This window comes from Beta vulgaris, chromosome 1 (assembly GCF_026745355.1).
Source record: "Beta vulgaris subsp. vulgaris cultivar EL10 chromosome 1, EL10.2, whole genome shotgun sequence".
NCBI classification, from domain to species: Eukaryota; Viridiplantae; Streptophyta; class Magnoliopsida; order Caryophyllales; family Amaranthaceae; genus Beta; species Beta vulgaris.
Genome location: NC_079202.1, coordinates 60,870,037 through 60,891,515, shown reverse-complemented (window position 1 = coordinate 60,891,515; position 21,479 = coordinate 60,870,037). Strand labels below are relative to the sequence as shown.

Below are 21,479 nucleotides of genomic sequence, written 5' to 3'. Positions count from 1 at the left end.
TATCGTGTTTAAATTAATTCTAATTAAGGGTCTGTTCTCTTCGACATAAAACAGCTGGACTGAACTGAACTGAACTGATCTGAACTAAACTTAACTGAATTGAACTGAACTAAACTGAACTAAACTGATCTGAACTGAACTGATCTGAACTGAACTAAACTGATCTGAACTGAACTGAACTGAATAGTGACATGTGAGAGTAAAAGTATTGTCAAGAGCTGAACTGAACTGAATTGAACTGAACTGAAGTGATCTGAACTGAACTGATCTGAACTGATCTGAAATGAACTGAACTGAACTGAACTGAACTGAAAATAAGCTGAGGAGAACAGGCCCTAATTTGTCCATTCACCCATATCAGAAACAGGTGAAGCATATATGCTAATATGCTTCACATGACGATGAAAACAACCATGTTAATCAAATAGATTAGGATCCGCTCTCAATAATGGTTTTTATATAAGACCTTCTTGCATTGAGAGTTTTTAGATACGTTTTAGAAGATCACCAAAGTGGATATTTTGTATGTTTTGAGGTAAAAGCTAAACAGCTCATCTTGTATTTCGTTATTGGCCATTAAATATACTTTTAAGGAGATCATATGACCACATGATACATCCTATGGAGTCTATATTTCAGGCTTCATACACATACAAAAGCATATATTCTAAATTTGGCTAATTTGGTGCCATTTCTCGACTTTTGTAAGCCCGACTACACTTTTGATCTGGAATTTTCCCAAGAGACTATTAATGTCTTGACACGACTCCATGATACAGCCAATCACAACAATCTTTCATTCTTTATAAGAAAGAAACTAACATTAATATTGCAATCCTCTACAAGATTATACTCTGTATCCAATCAAACAATTTATAACAAAAACAAGTAGTACAATAACCAACAAACCCTAGTAGGGTCCCCAGAAAAAATCAAACAAGTAAGATGTTGTTGTAGCAAGAAAGAGCAGGAATGATGATTGTACCAGCAACGACCAACTACCTTACCCCAACTTCAACATCATAACAGAAAAAAAGGTTATAACTTCAAATACACGAGACTAAAACATCCCAACCTTCTTCAATCTTACATCTCTTAATCTTACTTCCTCTCTAATCCTTAACTTCTAACTCTTCATTTCTTTTGTAATCATATTATAACCACTATCAAAAGATGGCAAAATTGAGTTCTCAAAGTTCAGTAATAATAGTTTCATATTTGTGTGTTTTAGTAGTAATTACACTAGTGCAACAAAGTGTTGTTATAGTTTATGCAGCAGCTGATGTTAGTGAAGCAAATGTGGGTGTTCAAGATGGAAGATCACAATTTTGCAGCATTGATTTAGCAAGTTTTCTTCCTCCTCCATATGGAAACCTTTCTTATAGCAGTTGTCATCCTGTTTGGGAAACTTTTGTTTTGAGGGTAAGTATTGTTTCTCCTTGGTTCTTATTTTCGCGGTATAGTGAGGATTTCTAAGAGGCTTCTTATCGATAAAATAGTCATACGACATTTACAGTGAGGATCAAATAGAATCATTTATGTTAACGTAAATCAATATGGTTGCGGAACATGTAACTTGCTAGCTAGTTCTTTATCTCAGGTTGTGCATGAATGGTATTTTTCAAATTTAGAAAGATAAACTTTAAATTTTCCCTTCACCCTGGAAGTGTAACAAGTCTAGATAGTGAAGGATACTTATGAAAATTCTACTCAATTGCTTAAAATTGGCAGACAATTACATGTGTCCTGCTATTTAGAACAGAGGAGGTAATTTGTATCAAAGTGTAAATAAAAACGTACACCTTCTACGGTTCTACCATGCAAGACTATATCGTTTTAAAGTTTTGAAGCAAATTTGCTTGATTTTTTTTTTTGTCAATAAAGTGATATATCGATCTATACATGCACCAATAAGATTCAACTATATCAACTATTTTATTTTTTCATAGAAAGTTGCTAAAAATAATATGAACCATCATCATTATGTGTAAAATAATACGATCCCTATATTATTCGTGCACAATTAGGGGTTCAAGTTACCAAGGACTCTTAGGTCCAATGGTATGGCTTCCCATCTCCTACATGCTCACCAAGGTTCAAATCTTGGTGGAAGTAAAAATTTCAATATTGTTGAGGGTTAGGGGAGTGGGGTTTGGGACTTGTTGGGCCTCTGGGTGAGTGGCCCTGTATGAGGACCGTCCAAAGGAAATTCATCTTACCATGGGTCCCTCGAAAGGGGACCCAAAAAAAATTAGGGGTACAAGTTTGGGTTATTTTGAGCAAATAGTTCAGTTTGTATTTCTTCATCATATCAGTGATATTTCTTTCTTTTCTGCTCAATATTCCATTTAATAGGTGTATTATATTCACCATCACATCTCCATCTTACTGCAAATCTAACTTAACTAGTCTCTAAGTTAGAAATTCTTACTAGGCTTCTTCTCATCTACATCTTTTTAAGCGAATCCATTTGTAATCTATATGAGTTACTTAAACCTCTGACAATTTTCTGTATCTGTACCTTAATAAGTTTGGACATTTCCAATTAATTGCAGTATTACCAGAGCAACGATAACAAAGTAACTATTGTATTATCAGCACTATATACAGCAGGATGGGTAGGGATCGGATTCTCGAAAGACGGGTTGATGGTAGGTGGGAGCGCCATGGTAGGGTGGATCAGCAAATCCGGGCATGCAAAGATCAAGCAGTATTACTTAAAAGGTCGGAAGTCTTATGAGGTTCTTCCTGGACAGGGGGACCTCAATATGACAGACATTCCCCCTGTTGTGGTACTTAATGGAGCTAATCTTTACTTAGGTTTCCAGCTTCAGTTCAATGCTCCTGTTGTACAGCAGCCCACTTTGCTAGCTTATGGAAGCAGACTTCCCCTCAATCACAAACTAACAGTCCATGATGATAAAACCACCGTATATATCGATTACTCGACTGGTGAGTTTTTTCCTCGTTCAACAATGCTGTGGAAAACATTCACATCTAAGGTTCAAATGCTCCAGTTTTTGGATTTTTAAGGGATCTCAGAAATTTTATGTTACTTATACTCTTCGTAACCCAGACTCGGCTTTAGTATCGAATACAGATACATGTCCAAGTATTAGAACTTGTACTTTCGAGTAATGTCGCATGATATTTGTTACACATGGACTATCAAGTTTAGAACCGTGTTGGAATGTCCAAGATCCAACACGGATAACATATCTCAAAATTTTCGAAACTATCAACTAGATCACTAATCAGAAATTGTTGGACATAGTAACTAAAACCTAATCTTAGTTACAACTTACAAGCGAAAAATTAAACTCAAATCTGACTGTAAACATGAACCTAAAGTAAAACCTAATATGGATCCTAAAGTAAAACCTAATATGGATGAGAATGCATAACATCCAAACACTTTACTAAGGTTGGGAACAAGTTTGGTCGGATCAGCCTAAAAAGCTGTTCAGTTTAAGTCTACTGTTATTCAGTTTAATTGATACTTGGGGTTAAACCAACTTATAAATCTTTTGCTAAAGTATCAGGTCCCGCTGCTGCAAGTGACGGCGGAGGTCTCGACAAGATGAAAAGGAGCCATGGATTATTGGGTATGCTTGGCTGGGGACTTTTTCTTCCTTGTGGGGCTATAGTGGCTAGGTTTCTGAAGCACAAGGAGCCTCTGTGGTATTATCTACACACTGTTATTCAGTTTATAGGGTTTCTCATCATAGTGGCGGGAGTAATGGTTGGGCAAACACTTTATGATCGTATCCATCCAGATATTGCTGCACATAGAGGCATTGGGTATTTTGCTCTCACCCTGAGCATTATGCAGGTAAAACAAATATAACACACTCAATAGGTCTAGAATTAAGATAACACGATTACTGTAAAGGACATTTCTGTAAAATCATGTCATATCCGTACCATGAGAGATTGGAACAATGAGACTATGAATTCTTCAAAGAGGAAGTAATATTCACGGCTTCTACACCCGTTTTCAATTTGCTGAACTTTCTGGGTTTTGCCTTATGGAAGAAAAAATAGGCATATTAATATATTCCAATTATGACATTTCACAGGTATTGGCATTCTTCATAAGGCCGGGCAAGGAATCGAAGATGCGCAGGCTTTGGGCTGCATATCATCGTTGGTTCGGAGTCATTACCCTCTTCTTTGGAGCACTAAATATCGTGCTGGGGATTCAAGTTGGGGGTGCTGGTTCAGACTGGAAGATAGGATACGGATTCCTACTTGGTTTCATTATTGTTACAGTAATTGTTTTACAGGCTTTGTCCATGCTAAGACGCTCAGAGAAGCCACCTCAACCTCCAGCTTACCAAATGAGTTAACTTTTCCAAGCTTTGGAATTTAGTTGTACCCTGGCATTTGGAGTGAGAGTCTCTGGATTTTCATCAGAATCTTCTATCAAAACTATGCTCACAATTTTGGGAAGTCTGAACTATTTAACTCAATGGGAGAACTGATAAGGATGACTCTTTCACCTCAAATTGCCAGGTTTCAGTTGCTAGGAAGTTCGAAAGACCTGCGAGTGGTTGTGTAAATATCACTGTGTTTCTTTTTTGCCCCCTATGAAATTTAAGGTTTTTTCTATTTCTTTCGTTATACATGTTGCTAAGACTAGAAATTTGTAAAAAGGAAATGTAACAGGGGTTTTAAGAACCAGGCGAAACATCTGCTGTGAAATTAAGGAAGAAATACTTGCACTTTTCTCATCTATAAGGCAATGCAACTTTAATGATATGGTATAAAGTCATAAATTTAAAAAAAGATGATGGTGGGGGAAGGAGAAACTAGTAAATTGGCTGGAAGAGAAGCAAAATGTCAATACCTCGTCAATAAAACAGCTGAAGCAGTCAGTACTCAGTATACACAGTAGAACAAAATTGTACATTTGTACTAATCACTATCAATGCCTTGCAATAACCATAACCAAATTTGTGTGTGCATTCTGCGAATCAAAATTCGTGATTTTCAAATCTTCGATATATATCAGGTTTTTGAGCATTCCTTCTTTTTGGAGGAAGAGAAAAAGTCACCTCGCTCCTTAACTTGTCTTCCAATATAGACCTGCGGGTAAAAAGAAGAAACAAACCAGTAATCACTACACAGAAATCAGAGCCAAAAGGTTCAACTTTCTGGTAAATCAGCAGATGAGCTCTGATTGTATGAGATAAATAAGAAAGTAAATGACAGACATTTGAGTTTAGAGAACTAACCTTTAACCTCTGAAAAATATTTCGAGTCCAATTGCAATGCTAGTACGAAAAGACCTGTAAGGCTCAAGGTATCTGACACTTATGATGCATATAGGAAGAAGGAATATATATTTTCCTATAACCCTTCTCCCAAATCAGTAGTGAATACCAACAATTTACTCATGTTGCTAGATTACTTTCACAAGATGATAAGGGCCTAGAAGTTTCACTGTCTCGAACAACTCTGCTGTATGCAACTTTAAACGACTGTGAACAATGAGGTCTTCTAAGCAAACTTATCGGCACTCTAAGAGTTTGCTTTCGGTTTCGTTTTCCTCGAATTAGTATGTTGAAAGTTCTTTCATCATCATCCACGTGATGATTAGACCTAGTAACCTCCGCATTCTCCTCGGACTTCTCCTTGGGACTGTCACCATGTACTGGTGTTGTCCCCTCATTATCCAAACACGAAGTAGGATCCTCTTTCTGTTTCTCATTCTCCACTCCAATCCAAGCTAATTTATCTGCATCAGGTACCACTTCTGGCATGGGAACCACCAATTCTTTCTTTGCCTCCTCCACACTACCGATATCATCAGGCAGAAGAGGGGCCAAACCTTGGCTGCACTCAGAACTGGGAGATTGGGCCCTTTGCTCTGATATAAGTTCACAGATTGGTTCAGCCACAGGTGAAATTACAGAGAACTCGACCGGGCGGCAACCAGGCCAAATGGTGCTGGGAATAAACTCTGGTGTAGTGGCTCTGATGTTGCATTGCCATGCATAATGATTGCGATGAAAATGATTGCCATTTGGAGAAAAATTATTTGGTGGTATAGGCTGAGCCTGACTGTAAGGAGGGTACATGAAAGGCACTGGTTGTATCATATTTGGTGTATGTGGTGGAGATGGGTATGCATGATGGAGAGTCATGTTCATTGGCCAAGGACCTACACCTGGAACTGCACCTCGACCAGAAGGAAGATTCATGTTCAAAGGCAAGGGAGCAGAGCGCGCAATGGCTGGTGATGGGCTAAATGGGGCAGCAGAAGCTGACAACTTCTTGCTGGGAATATCTTGCGCATCACTCGAATTTGTAACCATCGGTTTGTCCTCCAAATGTTCCTCTCCTTGCAAGGGAGATGCTCCGCTATCTTCTGTTTGAGAACCACAAGCTATGTCCAATTCGAACTTCACATCTTTTGAAGAACTTGCTAAATTCGTTGTTGCGGTGTTTACGGGTACATTCTCAGGTACCACTTCATGGATGTCAATTGTATCACTGTCGGCCTTGTCAACAGTAGAAGACACACCCCCAGAAGTACCAATATTTCTTGCTACACCATCTGAGTAATTGTCTTCCATATCCTGATGACCTGGAGAGGATTCTTTGGAAGCTGATGGAGCACACTCGTCAATCTCTTTAACGTTCTCTACCACGACATCTGCCTTTTCAGATACGACATTTTTTCTCAAATCATTACCCACAGCATCTTCACAGTTCTCTACAGCAACCTTAGTCTCATTTGGACTATCATCTTCGGGAACACTGGCTTGCAGTTTAGAGATAGTCCCTGGCGGTGCAAGTGCAACATCCTTATAGGAAGGAGATTTCCCCAGCCTAACTATTGTGGGCTTCTCAAGATTTTGTCCAGATTCACTTTCTTTGACAGAGACCTCCTTAGATTCACCTTTGGCAGAAGAAGGCACGGACTTCACCCTGTAAGTCACAGCTTTGACAATTCGTCGCCCAAATTTGCTGACTTGGGAGGCATTTTTAGCACTATGTTGATCTGTGTAGCTAGCTGGTGACAATGCACGTTTCTTCAACACATAATAGTTGGTATTTTGGAGAGAATTATTTAGTCTGGCTGGATCAGTGTCAACTACTTCTTTCTTCTGGTAGCCATATACTTTGCCAATTGTTGCACGTCTCTGTCTAACTCGACGACCATGTCCCCCAGCTGATCTTGGCCGTTGAACAGGCTGCCACCCATCTTCAGCTTCAATATTGGTCTCAGGTGAGACTTTACTGGGAGTGATTGGCTGCTTCACTTGGACAGGTTCCGGGACAGGTACAACGGGATGAACAGGCTCTATAGTGCTATCTACCAATTTTGTTGTATCAGAGATAGCATCAGACTCAGCTTCACTACTAATACCTTCAGGTTCATTATCACCATCAGAAACAATTGGGTTTGTGTCTTTGGGAGAACCCTCGGAGCTGGGTTTGATGGAAGCCTGATTTGCTTTCTCTTGGACCTGTACATTTTAAAGAAGTTTAATGAGAGGTGACCTGTGAAGATGAAGATGAACGACATATAAGAACACAGTCAAGCTTTTGGGGAAAACTAAATGTCTTGGTCCATGTTTCAATTCTTCATACCCAATCGCCACAGGCTATGTGAACATAAACATGGCCAGGTTTGGCAACCCAAAATCATTTTCATTCCCATATATGTGATTTCCAGAGAATTTTCTTTTCGAGTGATTTTCCAAAGATATTATTCACTACAGATGAGCAGTTAGATATCCTGCATGACTAAGTATGATCCACAGATTTGTAACCACAGTATCACCCTTTTGGTTTCATATGCAAGTACAAAGAGAGTCTGTATTACAATAAAATCTGAAGAACATTTCTACATTTGTCTCAAATTTAGTAAAAATGAAACAAAGCCTACTGGGACAGCCAGTCAAAGTAGATAATGAGAATATAACCTGCTCAATAAGCAACTCTCATATTATTTTCATCTCAAAAGCAGATGCTAACATCACTCATATGCGGAGTCTGGAATTTAAGCATAAAGAAAGCTGAATACCTTCACAAAATAGCTTTTTCTCTTGACTGACATTGAGTTTCTCCCTTTCGAATCAGGACTGGGATTGATATAGTCAAGCAAGTCTGAAACACTGGCAATATACAGAAAAAGTTATGTCTGAGTCAGAGAATAGCATATTTCATAGCAGACTTTTGTTCACATCATCACATGGCAAGATAGCAGGCACTCACACATGGAATGTCTCACATAAAATCTAGATCAAGATTTTATCAAATAAGATATCACATTGGAACATACTTCTAACAGATAACACATAACTAAAATTTTAGCCCATGTTTGGTACAAATTCCTAAGGAACATCAAGGTCAAATTACAAAAAAAAATAGAACGTACAGATGCCACTGATGTATCAAGAGGAAAGGGACCAAGCACAATATAAGTATGTACTACATGGCAATCAGTGAAAATCTCTTCAATTTATGATTCATAACTTCATGGATATACCTGAGATGACCTTTGCTTGCTATGGATGCATCAGGTTTCCGAGTCCCATTTCTTGCAGCTTCTTGTTGTTCAAAAGCCTTGGATTCAAAATATTCAAGCCAAGCAGCAGCATCCTGCAGATTGGATCACAAATTCACACTCATGACACTAGAATACAATATTATAATTTCATGTGGAATTCATGCTTCAAAGAACACAAGGCTTCTACAAAATCTTATAGCAAGTTCTTTCACGATATTTATGGTCTAGAAAAGCATCTCTCTACGGAAATCTTTTCTGTCAACGCACTCACAGATCCACATGCTACATGTCAGCAGGAGAGAACATTTACCAAGCCTCAGTTTCATTTGGACAAGAAAGAACCATACCTGAGTGCGTAAATCATCAGGCCCTAGCTTAGCCCGAAGAATTTGCAAGGTTGTCTGCTCATGCTGAACACTTAAAGGATATGCTTCCATCAATGAAAGTGCAATAGCGATGGCATGATAACTTGCTGCTGTCTGGAGAAAAATTGACTTAAAAGGTTAGTCTAAATGTTGGAAGCAGAGAAAAAGAGAAAGATGGGGAAGAGGAAGTTGTGCCTTGTGCTAATGAATTCAAAGAAAGTAGTTTTGAAAAGGCAATTACATATTATATTGGTGAATTGTAGTAGACTTAGACTATTTCGTTTCATGGGAAAGGATATATGAAGTGATAATATTAAGATTCTTCACTGTAGCTTATTGTACATTATATAGAGAAGGATCTGCTTCACAATGTCAGGGTCTACCACAGATGAACTTCTCAATAATAGAAGCTGCTTCACCATGTCAAAAGGAACAATTCCCCGAGATGCAGAAAGAAGGTAATTAAAAGGATGCCAGAGGTTGGACTTCATACATGCAAGACTTAAGCAAGTGATGAACAAAACCCTACTAAAGCTAGGACCCCAGAGCTCCTTCTTCTTGTATTAGAGACAATTGTATTACTAGTTCACAACACAATAGTAAGAGGTATTATATACCAATACTTCAAAAAGGAAACATACTAGAATGAAGAATAAAGAAAGGAAACACAAAGAAAATAACCTGAATGTGGTCTGGTCCTAATAACCTTTGATTACACTTCAGAGCCTTGTGGAGGTATCTAAGGGCAACATGTACATTTCCAAGGCCTTCCTCCATCATAGCCACATTTATATATGTGGCAGCTGTATTCGGATGTGATGGACCACATGTGAGATGTAGTAGATATAACGCGCGCTTCACATACCTGGGAGAGGAAAAAACACATTTAATATTTAGTCGACTTTTTGTGAGTTTAGGGTGCAGAAGAGGTAGCATCTTGCACTTATCTGGTTGAATTGAAGAGTGCAGATGCGCAATAACCACAAATCTCTTTAAACATTACCAAAAGTAATACTCCCTAATCCAGTTCAAGTATCTTAGGGAAGAGAGAGAGTGTGTATTATATGCTGATATGCATGTAAAGAGAGAGAATGTGCATTATATGCTGATATGCATGTAAAAGAATAGAGTTGAAAATTATAAGCAGCAAAAGCCATGATCCTAAGTGTGGAAGCCACACTCTTTAAACAACTCGCCTAAGTTTTTCAGTATTTGTCAAAAAGCGTAGTAATTCCACCCTATCCTCAGTTACCATGCATTTGAAAAGAAGATTCGGCAGAGTCCATCAAGAAAAACCCTTTAATATTGTGGATTCAACAATCACAGTCAATCCTTTTTGCAATGCACAAGAAAGGCTAAGGAGAATCACCCATAATACTTTTGAATCTGAAGGCAAATTACAACATAGGTAGGTTAATCTGGGGATGATAACACATGCAAAAAAATGGGAATCAAGGTCCAATAAGGAAAAACTAGAAGAGCATTGACAATTAGAAAATTATATTATTAGTGTCACAGATCTTCACAAGAGAACCATAATACGGGAAGAAGACTAAAGAAGTGAAGAGCACAATCAAAGAAATGCTGAACTTCTTATCTACACAACAACACGAGAAAAACAATTTCAGCAGGTTCTTTTCAGTAGCAGAAACAGAATCAATCTAATATGTGAGATATTCAGGTTAAAGTTCCATGAAACCACTGATTCACGAAGAGACTTATCAATCAGCAAAAACATGTCCATATTTGAAAGCAGCTGATGATTTCTTTTATACAAACAAAAACTAGTCATATCACAGAATCTGGAGACAAAAGGAATACTGGAAAGCTCAAGGAACTACAATTTCTAAAAGAATCCGTACTTGAGAGCCAGCTCTGTATGCTGAAGCCGGTAATAGAACACAGCTAAATCTCCGTAGCTTTTCATCGTGTCAGGATGATCGAGTCCCAATTCCCTCTCGTTGATGTCCAAGGCTTTTTGCTGGTAAATTGTAGCCTGCGATTCAATTGTCTTGGTTAAGTCAAATAAAACATGAATTGGATGCACTAAAGCTGATTAGCTGAACATGTAAAAGCATTGCATTGTTATGGATACGAATGACTTCATATCACTGTCAACTCAACAGCAATGGTTTTGACAGATTCATTAAGGCGTAAAGTGTCAACTCGCCATATATGAAAATGTGACACGAACCTGATTAAAATCTCCAGTATGATACAAGACCACAGCAAGGAGACTGTAAGCTCCTGCAGTCATCCGATGATACGGACCACAAACTGCTACCAGCTTCGCTAGAGCCTGTAATAAACAAAAGCATCTTAAGGCTTAAGCCAATTTTCAGGAGTAAATTTATATTTGAAAATGCGAATAACATATTCACATGTACAACCAATAAAAATAAAAAAATCAGAGACCTTTGTCCCATAATTAACTGCATCTTCAAGCTTTCCTTTATCCAAAGCTGTTTTTGATGACTCCAAAAGTTGTCTACCATCAGCTGATGAGCATGCTGCTTGCTGCAGGAAGTAACATTGCTAACATTTCAATTTTTCAGCCTCAGACAGCATACAAGATGATATATTTTCTTCTCTGCATGAAACCCGCCAAGTTGATATTATTTAATTCTCACCTTGTGAACAGGTATCAGGCTGACAACATCTGTTTTACGGAAAGGATTGGGAGAATTCATATCATAATCCCTCGGAACTAATTCGAGACCCGCCTGAAAATGATTAAGATATGGTCACTCCATGTTGTGTATCAATACAACATATACAGATCAATATGATTGCTTAGCACATAACAACATAGCATAAGTCATGTGTGCCTAGATGTTGTGGCTATTCTGTTCGTTCTTTCACTTTAAAATAGGCGTTTTTAAGTAAGTATTACCCCGAACCCAACTTGATGCAATTTTTGGAATTCAGAGAAATGATTATGTGGCAGGAAGATATCCAGCCAATCTTCGCTAATTAGGGGTTAAGCTATGCCACAGCATATATCTTTACCTTTGGAAGTTGATCAATGGATCATCACTGGGTTATATGGTTATTGCAGGACCCAGCATACTATAAGCAAAACTTGCAACTGTGCACTCTCATTAAGGGAACTAAAAAAGGGCACGAATAAACTTGGTCAATTAAAACAGCCAGCCCAAGCTCAAGCTAGCCATTTATAATTGTTCCACTCTGTCGACCTCTCTCAAACAGCCATCCCAAGCAAGTAACTTGCTATGCCTTGTTCCCTGATTGGAAAGAGTTCAGTATCTTATCATTGTTAACAACCACTACCATTAAGGAAGTCTTTCAAGAACATGGCAGACAAAGGCGGATCTAGGTAGTGGGCAGGGGATGCTGATTCCAGTCCTGCTACAAGCAAAAGCCGGGCCAGTTTTTCATTGCTCTTTACCGCCATCATTCGTCATTCTAACTTTAATCATTTCAAAATCATGACCAAAAATGTTTGAAAAAAGTATAGAATTTTTAGTGAAAAACAGTGGCTGCTCGAAAGAAATGTTTAAGATCTTTAATGAAGGTGAAGTTTATACAGCAGCAAAATAGATTTAATTACAACTAACTATTTAGAAAAATCAGCTATTGTATGAATGTTTTGTCAGATAGCAGCGTGTCCTTAATCAAAATTGAATCCCGAGTTGTGACTACTTACCTTTTGACAAAGTCCACGTAGAATGGCAAACTTTCTCAAATCTTTGAAGTTAAAACCATTGATATCCCAGTCATATCGCTTCATCAAGAAGAACTCCAACCATCTCCATATCAGGGGATGGACATTGAATGACTTGTCTGAATTACCAGTATCAGGAACCCCCAACATTAAATTCAAAGCTGAAGCAACGGTCAGTGCCACATCATCAGTACCAACAGAAGCAATCACTGCTTGGATTATGTGCTTATAAGCTCGAACAATCATCTCATGGATACAGAGAGACTGAACATGAGACAGCTTTTCTGACAACTTCACCTGATCAAAGAATGAAATATGCATCAGACAGGCTTGCCTGAATTGCAGAGATTATGACTTTTTGGGGCAGAGGAAATACCTAATATTAACCCAAACTACTCATTTGGTCCAGCAGACAGGACGACTCAATTATCTATTTTTCCTAATACCAAGTACTAAAATAAGTGCATAAACTAACAACATTCAAGAAATGTAGATTCCACAAGAACCTGTGATATCTGGCTATCATTGTCTCGCGGTCAACACCAAGCTAATACTTGGTCTTAAAAAAATAATTCATATACATGGTGTTGTTTGCTGCACCAAGTAAAAACTGAAGCTAATTCTCGTCCAATTTTCCTTTTCTAGACGATTTAATTAAAAAATTCACCATTATTAGGTTTATTTGAGGTTTTGCAGTAAAATTATCTCTTAGCATCCTGGTTATTTGTACTTGAATGTTTTGTTCATCAGGCAATTATCAATGAATCATGATAGGTTGGATCAGAGCTTACAACACGCCCAAGAGAACGCATCCGAAGACCTCTTGTATGCATAAAATCAGTCAATGTTCGCCCATCAACAGGTGAGAGTTCTAATGAGCCAAAATCTGCAACCTGCAATATAATAGGAGATTGTACGAGTTGTAATGCTGTCTTATGAGCAGAAAACTTCATTGAATATTATACGAGTATATGATAATTCTACAATACCAGCTTAGGTAGAGCAACTTCATCATAATATTTCTGGGAGAGGTCAATTAGTTCTTGCAAAGACTGCAACCAAACATTTGCAATAATTCAGTAAGTACTCCGAAAGCATTAACATATGAAGAATATCCTCTACTGAGTTCCTAGAACAACTACCTTCTGGTGCAATCCTGTATCTGATTCTTTTAAACGAGTAAAAGCTGTATCCGACAAAATAGTTTTGAGTGCAGGCTCACTGTCAATTTGAGTGGTGCCGGACTGTGCTTCGGTAGATGATGACACAACATCAGCACTGCTTGAATTTGACAGTGAATTATCAGGATGAGCTTGAGAAATTCCTTCTGATTTCTTGTTCCTGAGGGATTTAAGGGGTGTTCCTAGACCTTCAACCTTCATCTCATTCTTAGCCTTTTGAGCAGAGGGTTTCTTGTCTTTCTCTGTACTTTTTTGGTCCTGAAGATGTTGAATCCAACATGCTCCTAGCTCCCATCTTACAAAATTGTCTTCCTTCGTGTTCTCTTCCTGAAGCTTTGCAAGACTCTCTTCCAATAGTTTTTCCACAAAAGCTTGAGATGTGCTGAGTCTTCGAGCATCATACTGTTCTGATTGGGTTTCCCATTTGTGATGGTCTGTGGCTGCTACTTTATGAAGTAGTAGTCTTAAACTGCAATGAAATTTTGGAAACAGACGGTCAATCACTGAATAGTTAGGAAGTTTTTATGTTGGTATTTACCCACAAAATAATTAGAACACGGGAAAGAAAGGAACATAGTCTAGAGTCCCAATGACACCCCAAAAAAAGAAAATAAAAACCATATTCAACAGCTGAAACTCAAGTTAGCAAATCAGAGATGGTGACCTGTTAATATTGAGTGCATTAGCACCACCTTCAGGCTGATCAAAAGTTTCTATGCTAGGTGACAATGAATCGACAGGTGTATCGTCTTTGACTTCAACCTTCACTGTGACGACGTAACCAGCATACCTCAAGTTTATAGAGCCTAAACTGCTGATATCCTGCAATAAAAGCAGAAACTTCTGTTAGACAACTTACTCTTCAATCAACCAAAAAATTTGAGCTCTTAATATTTTAATCATACATGAGCAGCAGTATTCTCATCAGCTGTTATCCCTTTCAGCAAGTTTCTCTCTGTTAGAGCCCTCTGATCCAAACCGGTGGCATGAAGCCCATCAATCTTAGTGTCTAGCTTACAGCTTGCAAGAGAGACGTCCTTCATGACAGTGATATGCAGATCACCAACTATCTCAGCATGAATAATCTCATCATTTGCAGCTGTATGAGTCACTCTCTTTTTCTCAATTACATGTTGCAAGGTAGAAATTGCCCTAAAAATTGCCACATCTACAAACAAACTATGAATGAGAAAAGCTTTTCTATCTCGTATTTGTCTCTCTTCAGGAGTCTTGCAAGGCATTGATGCAACAAAGCGGAATTCATTTGCCCAAGGTATCATATCACTTTTTCCATCTCTCCCCCAGCCACCACCATTGCCACACCAAGTTTCGTCCTCAACAGGAAGAGCGGGAAATGTCGAAAGTGAATGTGTTGCAGATGGAGGAATGAGCCACGTGTTGGCTCTGAAGCCATATGGTAGATTACCAAACTGCAATGTCAAGAGAAGCTGATTAAAAATTGAAGGAACACAGGTTGAATCTGGAAGGATGCAGGACTGTGTTCATCTAAAGAAACTCAATTTCGGAGGCAACAGCCAACAGAAAGTAAAGACAACTGGGTACCTTGTTGCGCTCTGAGAATGCTTTCATGAGCTCATCATAAGCCTACAAATTTAAACAACAAGCAAACATAAGTAATTATTTTACAGCAGAAAGAACATAGTAATATGGCACTGAATTCTACAAAGAGATATACTTCAACCTAAACCTGTTTCCTCTAAGTATATGATAGAGGAAGGAAGCTGAAAAGTAAAAGCAACAATAAGCCTTATTACTGAAAATACTCTCCAACCAAACCTTGAATTTCCATAAAAAGGTGCTCAAGGTCTGATCTTTGCTTATGACTTTATGTTAATGATTTTGAAACTGTTGACACAGGGAAAATTCGTTCCATAGTTGAAATGAAAAAAAGACCGTAAGATACAAATGAAAATAGGAAAAAAAAAGTGCATTTAAGTTATTTCTGCCCACCAAATTTAAAGAAGCTTATGTCTAGCGACTAGCATCACATACGCTACAAGGAAAATTACTAGAAACATTTAACAATGGTGACGATATCTTCAAACTTATCTCACTGTTCCAAAAACAACGATCCATGAGTTGAATATAAGAATGCATAGACTTCCGGTAAGCATTCTTGAAACACACGAAAATTTAAATACTCATAAGAACAAGAAGTAACTCACACTATCGAAAGCTCTACTAAGTTGTCTAAGCAGATCAACAAGGTTGTGACTGAGGACACGATGCTTCCCAATACTGATGAATCCACGCTTGCAAACCTCAACAAGAACCAGCTTGCCATTGCACAGCTTAACCTGCATAAATCCCAAATCAGTGTCAATGCCTCATAAACCGGGACAATTGAATAAGAAAGCCTCTCCATAGAAAATACACAGCAACAATCCAAAGCCTTAATCCCAAAAGATGTATTGGTTGCATGAACGAAGAAATATCTTCTATTGTCGTCCACAGAGTCTCTCCTTAAACAACAAAAAAGAACATTGATGATTCTTATGCTACTAAACTTCCTGATTTGACTTCTAAGATTTGACAAAAATCAATTTTGACATGATTCATCCTGTAACATATACTTCTTTCACTCTTTATCACCATATTTCTAAATCTATGACCCAAATCTGTGGTGAGAAACTACCACCTCATTTAATTTCAAACTCTTATTTTCTAACCAAAATTTTGATTAAAAAATTCTTCTTAAGTTACATTACTTTCAAATATCACAATTTTTTTCTTAATTCATACGAAGCCATACAATAATTCAGGACTTTTACCTAAGCGCATTATCATCTCCTATATTCTTACCTGCTAAACTAGCTGACAATCAAGTGATTTTCCACAATTACACAAAATCAAGCACCAACATAGCATAATTAAACACAATAAACTTTATCAAACTTACATCTAGGAAAAATAGATGATCATCCTCTAAAATCTGATCATCAGTCTGCCTTGAAGCCCTCCGAATGACTACAACATCACAAAATCAAACATTACATTCCAACAACAACAAAAACAAAGCCTTAAATTCCTAAATGACTCGGGGTCAGCTAACATAAACCGTCATACGAGAGATTATAAATTATAATCAACCATTACCTAGTAATTAGTAATATTTACATTACAATCCAAAAATTTAATCATATCTAAAATACTAAGGCTCCATTTGGTTGCGTATAGAACATTTTTAATGGAAAATGATTTGTATGGAACATAATTTACACTGGAAAACACGATTCCAACATTAGTTTTCTGTCGTTTGATTCTATGTAACAAAAATGATAAGGAGGTAGTGCCATAGTGAGAGGAGTGTGCAGGAGAGACAAGGAAAAAGCGAGGAAAACAGTTTTCCCTTTATTTTGAAGAGAAAATGATTTTACACTCTCTTGCAAATCAAGCAACGCAAAATTGAAAGTAAATGAAAATTTTTCCACGAAAATGTTTTACGCCGAACCTAAAACCACACACATAATAACGAAATTCACAGAGGAGAGAGAAAAAGATGCAATACACTGAAGAGGAGGAGAGAGATGAGCGAGAGAGAAGAACTCATAGAAACTTCCAAGCTTAGGGCAAGAATTATTCGTCTCTCCTTCTCCATCAATCATCATCGAAATATCATCTTTCGACGGAGATAAAATCGTCGCATTTGAACATTTTCCGGCGGAATCTTCCGTCGTTGCCGGCGATTGTTTACCGTTATTCGACTTACTGCCGGATTTTTTCGCCGACGAACTCTTATCCTGCGCACCCCGCGCATTTTTAACTTCCTCAGTTTTGTTTCCTTCTTTGCTCCCAGCAGATGGACCAAAACTCGTTGTGCATGCTACAATGTCCAGTAGCCTTCTAACGTGCGCCGCTGCACTTTCCTTATCGTACGCCTCTGTAATTAATATGAAGATAGTGAGAGAGAGTGTGAAGAGATAAAACGGCAACGTTTTTGTTTTTTTGTTTCTAATTGAAGAGTGTTTTTTTTCTGACGAGGTGATAAGATAAAGCGTCGTCGTTTTGTGGATTGGGGATTTTACCTTCAACCAATGTAATATTGCAGGGTTTAAGAGCTGCAACGTCCACCGTGTCTTTTAGACGTGGGCCCCTAATCTGCATATTTATAGACAATACCAAAAATATGTAAATTCTATTTTACTCTTTTTAGCAAAAAAAATGTGAGAGGGGAAAATATTTAGAAATTGTGTGGGGTATTTTTGCAAATTAGATGAGTCATAGTGTTAAAAATGAATGGTTAGCAAACCTCGTGTGACAAGGAGAAGTTGGTGATATTGCAAGTCATTGTATTCACTGAGAGAAGTTTTCGAACGTCGATGATTCTGTCTGTGGATATTCCCTATATGATAAGTGAAATTGAGTAGGTTAGCAAGCACACGCGTAGAATGGAAGAAAACTGCAAAGAAATAAGTTTAGATGGATGAAAAAGACTGTGAACAAAAATTCTCTTAATTTAGTTGAAATTTACATGAATTGCGTGTTGCACATAACCTGCTTACTTTTACACGGCATGTTTAGAATTTAATATAACCTTTCATGTTTAAAATATTACGACAACTAAGTAGTTGCGTGGAAAAAGTAACAAATTCTAGTGCATACTGACCGCATGTGTTCCTTATTCTCTTATGTAAATAGATGGATTCTTCTTAAACATGTCGATATGAATTTTCAGATTAAAAGCACTATTATTATCTAATCATGCATGTTTTCTTTGAGAAAGCATGCAAAATTCTTACCTTGCATATTGTTATGTTCTTTCACTCAAAATGTAAGGCATATACATGTCTCTTTTTTTTTCTTTATTCATAACTCCTTGTATTCCATAGTTAAAGCAAGTTCTTTCATGTTGATTGACATCATATACATAGAATAAATAAGAGATGACCTGGCCAAACATCTACTGTGGAATTTTAAATGCAAAAGTTTCACCAAAGATTTGATATCAACCAATGAGGAAAATGACACCTACCACTTTGGTCTTGAACTATAAATACTTAGTTTCTACTCTTGAACATATGTGCAGATACAACTCACTGAAATTGGACCATGTATCATGTATGCTCTTGTGAATGGTGTACTTACTAAACCAATAAAACTTCTAATGAAATGAGACTTGTTTTTTTCAAATAATAGAGAATTCGCAAAAACACGTATAATACTAGTTACATTAGTGTTAGAAAAGTAATTACCGATATAATTTAAACTGATAATATGACAACTATCTCTAGACTAATAAACAAATACAAGTTTCGATTGTTTTTATAATAAGAATATTCAATATAATTGATTTATTACTTACTAATAAATAACAAGTCGAAAACAAGCACTACTTAAGCAAACTACCAATGAAGAAACAGAGTGCTCTGTTTTTCATAGGCAGAATTACAATTAAATTATGAAAAAAATTAGGAAGAAATATTATAAAACCTTCAAAACTACACTTGTTTCATCAGGAAGGGTCACTGTTATATCCATAACAACAGGAAGAACTGCACAACAATAATAATAATATTAGTATATGTAATCAAAAAATACAATATAATTATCAAATTCTTAATATTAATTTATTATAATAATTACATATATAAAATAAAAAACATTACTTTTCTCTTCTTTCTTCTTCTTGTCTCCCTTGCTCTTTCCCTTTCCATTCTTGGGTGCCATTGAACTCTTTTCTTTGCTTAATTTAAACAAACAAAGCTCTTAAAATTACTCCTGTCAAATAAAAATTAAATAATATAATTAGTTTCAAAATTTACAATGTAAGTTCATAATTTTCAGTAATTAAAAGAAAATTAAAGAGATTTAAGCAAATGGGTAATTCATAAATATGTGAAATTCAGTGTTTTCTGACATAATTATAATTATTATATATGTCTTTTCAGAATAAATTATATACCTGCAAGTACAAATTCCAAAAAAAAAGTGCAAAATAGAGCAGTTCTTCAGTGCACCATTAAAAGCTAAATAGTAAGATAAGGTGAATATTCAAGAAGTAGCTGAAATTGTAAATATGAAAAACAAAATGAACATTAAATCAATTTTGAAAGAGGGAGAGAAGAAAAAAAATGAAGGGAGAGAGAAAGAAGGGAGTTAAATAAGTGTAATAAAGAGATTGAAAACAGAGGAGGTGAGTATGATAAGGAAGGAAGGGTGGAGATTAAATGGTCAGATAAATTGGCATTATGTGCCCAATTTTTCTGCCTTCCACATAGTAATATAAATATTACTTCTTGATATTATATAACTAATATAAGGATATAAATTATGCTACTAATTTTTTGTGCGCAATTTTTGAGATGTTTTATAATTTGGACATTACCACTTGTCATGTTTTTTCATGAGATTGTAGAATTTGGGTTAATTAGGCATGGTAAGGGTTAATCTATATTTTTTTTAACAAAAGTATGGTGGGAGTACAAGTCTAGTAAATTTTTGGAGAAAAAAAAAACATAAGAAAAACTGATAATTGACACTATAGTTTGCATTATTTCCACTATGCAACAAAAAATAGGTATAAAATCGTGATCTGCGGTTGTTTTTTTTTTTTTACAGTACTAGCTCATTGGTCACCAAAGTTGCTTAGTATAGTTGTTGAAGATTTACCTTGTAATTGTAAGTTTGTTGGAGAAGGTTGTATTCTTCGAACTACGGTACTTGGGGGTAGGGACTCTCCTTACCTTTCCCCCTATACTCAAGTCCTTGACCCGCAATGCTAGACCAAGAGTCACGACGACATCGTGTAGGTTGAAGTTTAGACAAGGTTCTTCTCCTTATCATATTTTAAATTTAAAAAATATTTAGCTCATCAACGAATTGTGTTTATCAATTTTATTTTATTTTACTTTTCAAAGATCTTATTTGATATATTTCTTTCTTTGTTCACTCGGATGAAATCTTCATTCAAAAGTTCGCTTTTTTGTTGGGTGAAAATGTGATTTAATTTACTCTATTTTTTTTTGTTAACTACACTTTTAATCATACATCTAATATTGTTTTTTCTCATTACTCATTTGAAATCCTCCAAATGAACAAAACGTATTAAAAAAAGCGAGTTTCAAATGAGCAAAATATAATCTTGGGTGTACCATGTGCATGGTACACCTGCGCGACCCGTGTGTATGATGAATGTATTTTTATTCATTTTACTAAAACATAATGTTATCTATAAGAAGTCAAATTGAACAAACAAATCATAAGAATAAAAAGAATATCAATTACTATGTTTGTAAAAAAAAAATTGTGATCACTTACAAAAAAATTGCAAATACCTTTTTAAACAACTTATTTTGTTATTTGTACCTCTTGTTAGATTTTTAGTTGATATATATTCGCAAATGATTTCTCAATGTATTCAAATATCTTACATAATCCTTTTGGTGATTATATCCCCCAATTATAGTATTAGTTCGCTCGCTCACCACAACTAGCGGGCCCAGCAAGCAGCATAATTATGTTCTAAGGTACTTTGTTTTAATATGAATATTCAAAATATCATTAATATGATTTTAATACCTACATTGGAGATGTGAAATAGTAACTAGCAATTGTTACCATTATTTAACAAAATCAATGGTGTATTTTGTCCAACCCTTGTTTTTTTTTGTGTTCCTAGTTATCTAATGAGAAATGATAAACATCTAATTGCTAGATGTTTGCCAAACATCTAACATTTATGTGGCAACATATAAGTGGTACAC

General features: G+C 36.5%; 2 protein-coding genes across 4 annotated transcripts; one reads left to right on the top strand and one right to left on the bottom strand.

Annotated features, from left to right (window-relative positions):
* Positions 1–6: 6 nt before the first annotated feature.
* Positions 7–5,090, top strand: LOC104884110 (cytochrome b561 and DOMON domain-containing protein At3g61750). 2 transcript variants are annotated; one of them, XM_010668796.4, is made up of 4 exons: positions 7–1,422; positions 2,556–2,952; positions 3,543–3,832; positions 4,080–5,090. In XM_010668796.4, exons 1-4 carry the CDS (start codon positions 1,174–1,176, stop codon positions 4,347–4,349), a joined length of 1,206 nt encoding a protein of 401 aa, XP_010667098.2. In that variant the 5' UTR covers positions 7–1,173; the 3' UTR covers positions 4,350–5,090. The 2 variants fall into 2 exon arrangements, with proteins under 2 accessions (XP_010667098.2, XP_010667029.2); XM_010668727.4 differs by having other exon boundaries at positions 3,537–3,832.
* On the bottom strand, positions 4,820–19,876 carry LOC104883992 (protein REDUCED CHLOROPLAST COVERAGE 1). Of its 2 annotated transcripts, XM_048635199.2 has the most exons (26): positions 19,679–19,876; positions 19,383–19,494; positions 19,207–19,268; positions 18,026–18,118; positions 17,802–17,874; positions 17,285–17,656; positions 16,676–16,743; positions 15,942–16,073; positions 15,319–15,360; positions 14,661–15,185; positions 14,420–14,577; positions 13,717–14,224; positions 13,564–13,626; positions 13,366–13,467; positions 12,557–12,871; positions 11,520–11,612; positions 11,305–11,406; positions 11,084–11,188; positions 10,752–10,885; positions 9,571–9,754; positions 8,872–9,003; positions 8,504–8,616; positions 8,039–8,129; positions 6,546–7,478; positions 5,238–6,500; positions 4,820–5,088 (listed from the first exon to the last, which is right to left on the bottom strand). In XM_048635199.2, the coding sequence occupies exons 2-25, from the start codon at positions 19,441–19,443 to the stop codon at positions 5,397–5,399; spliced, it is 5,565 nt and encodes a 1,854-aa protein (XP_048491156.1). In that variant the 5' UTR covers positions 19,444–19,494; positions 19,679–19,876; the 3' UTR covers positions 4,820–5,088; positions 5,238–5,396. The 2 variants fall into 2 exon arrangements, with proteins under 2 accessions (XP_048491156.1, XP_010666903.1); XM_010668601.4 differs by having other exon boundaries at positions 5,238–7,478.
* Positions 19,877–21,479: the final 1,603 nt, after the last annotated feature.

Excerpts from the sequence above, each read along its gene's own strand:
- LOC104884110 (XM_010668727.4), top strand. The coding sequence starts at position 1,174 with ATGGCAAAATTGAGTTCTCAAAGTTCAGTAATAATAGTTTCATATTTG. Across the intron at positions 1,423-2,555 it reads GGGAAACTTTTGTTTTGAGG|TATTACCAGAGCAACGATAA; the intron begins GTAAGTATTGTT and ends AATTAATTGCAG. Across the intron at positions 2,953-3,536 it reads ATATATCGATTACTCGACTG|TATCAGGTCCCGCTGCTGCA; the intron begins GTGAGTTTTTTC and ends CTTTTGCTAAAG.
- LOC104883992 (XM_010668601.4), bottom strand. The coding sequence starts at position 19,443 with ATGGCACCCAAGAATGGAAAGGGAAAGAGCAAGGGAGACAAGAAGAAG. Across the intron at positions 17,875-18,025 it reads ACTTCTCCTTGTCACACGAG|ATTAGGGGCCCACGTCTAAA; the intron begins GTTTGCTAACCA and ends ATAAATATGCAG. Across the intron at positions 17,657-17,801 it reads CAATATTACATTGGTTGAAG|AGGCGTACGATAAGGAAAGT; the intron begins GTAAAATCCCCA and ends TATTAATTACAG.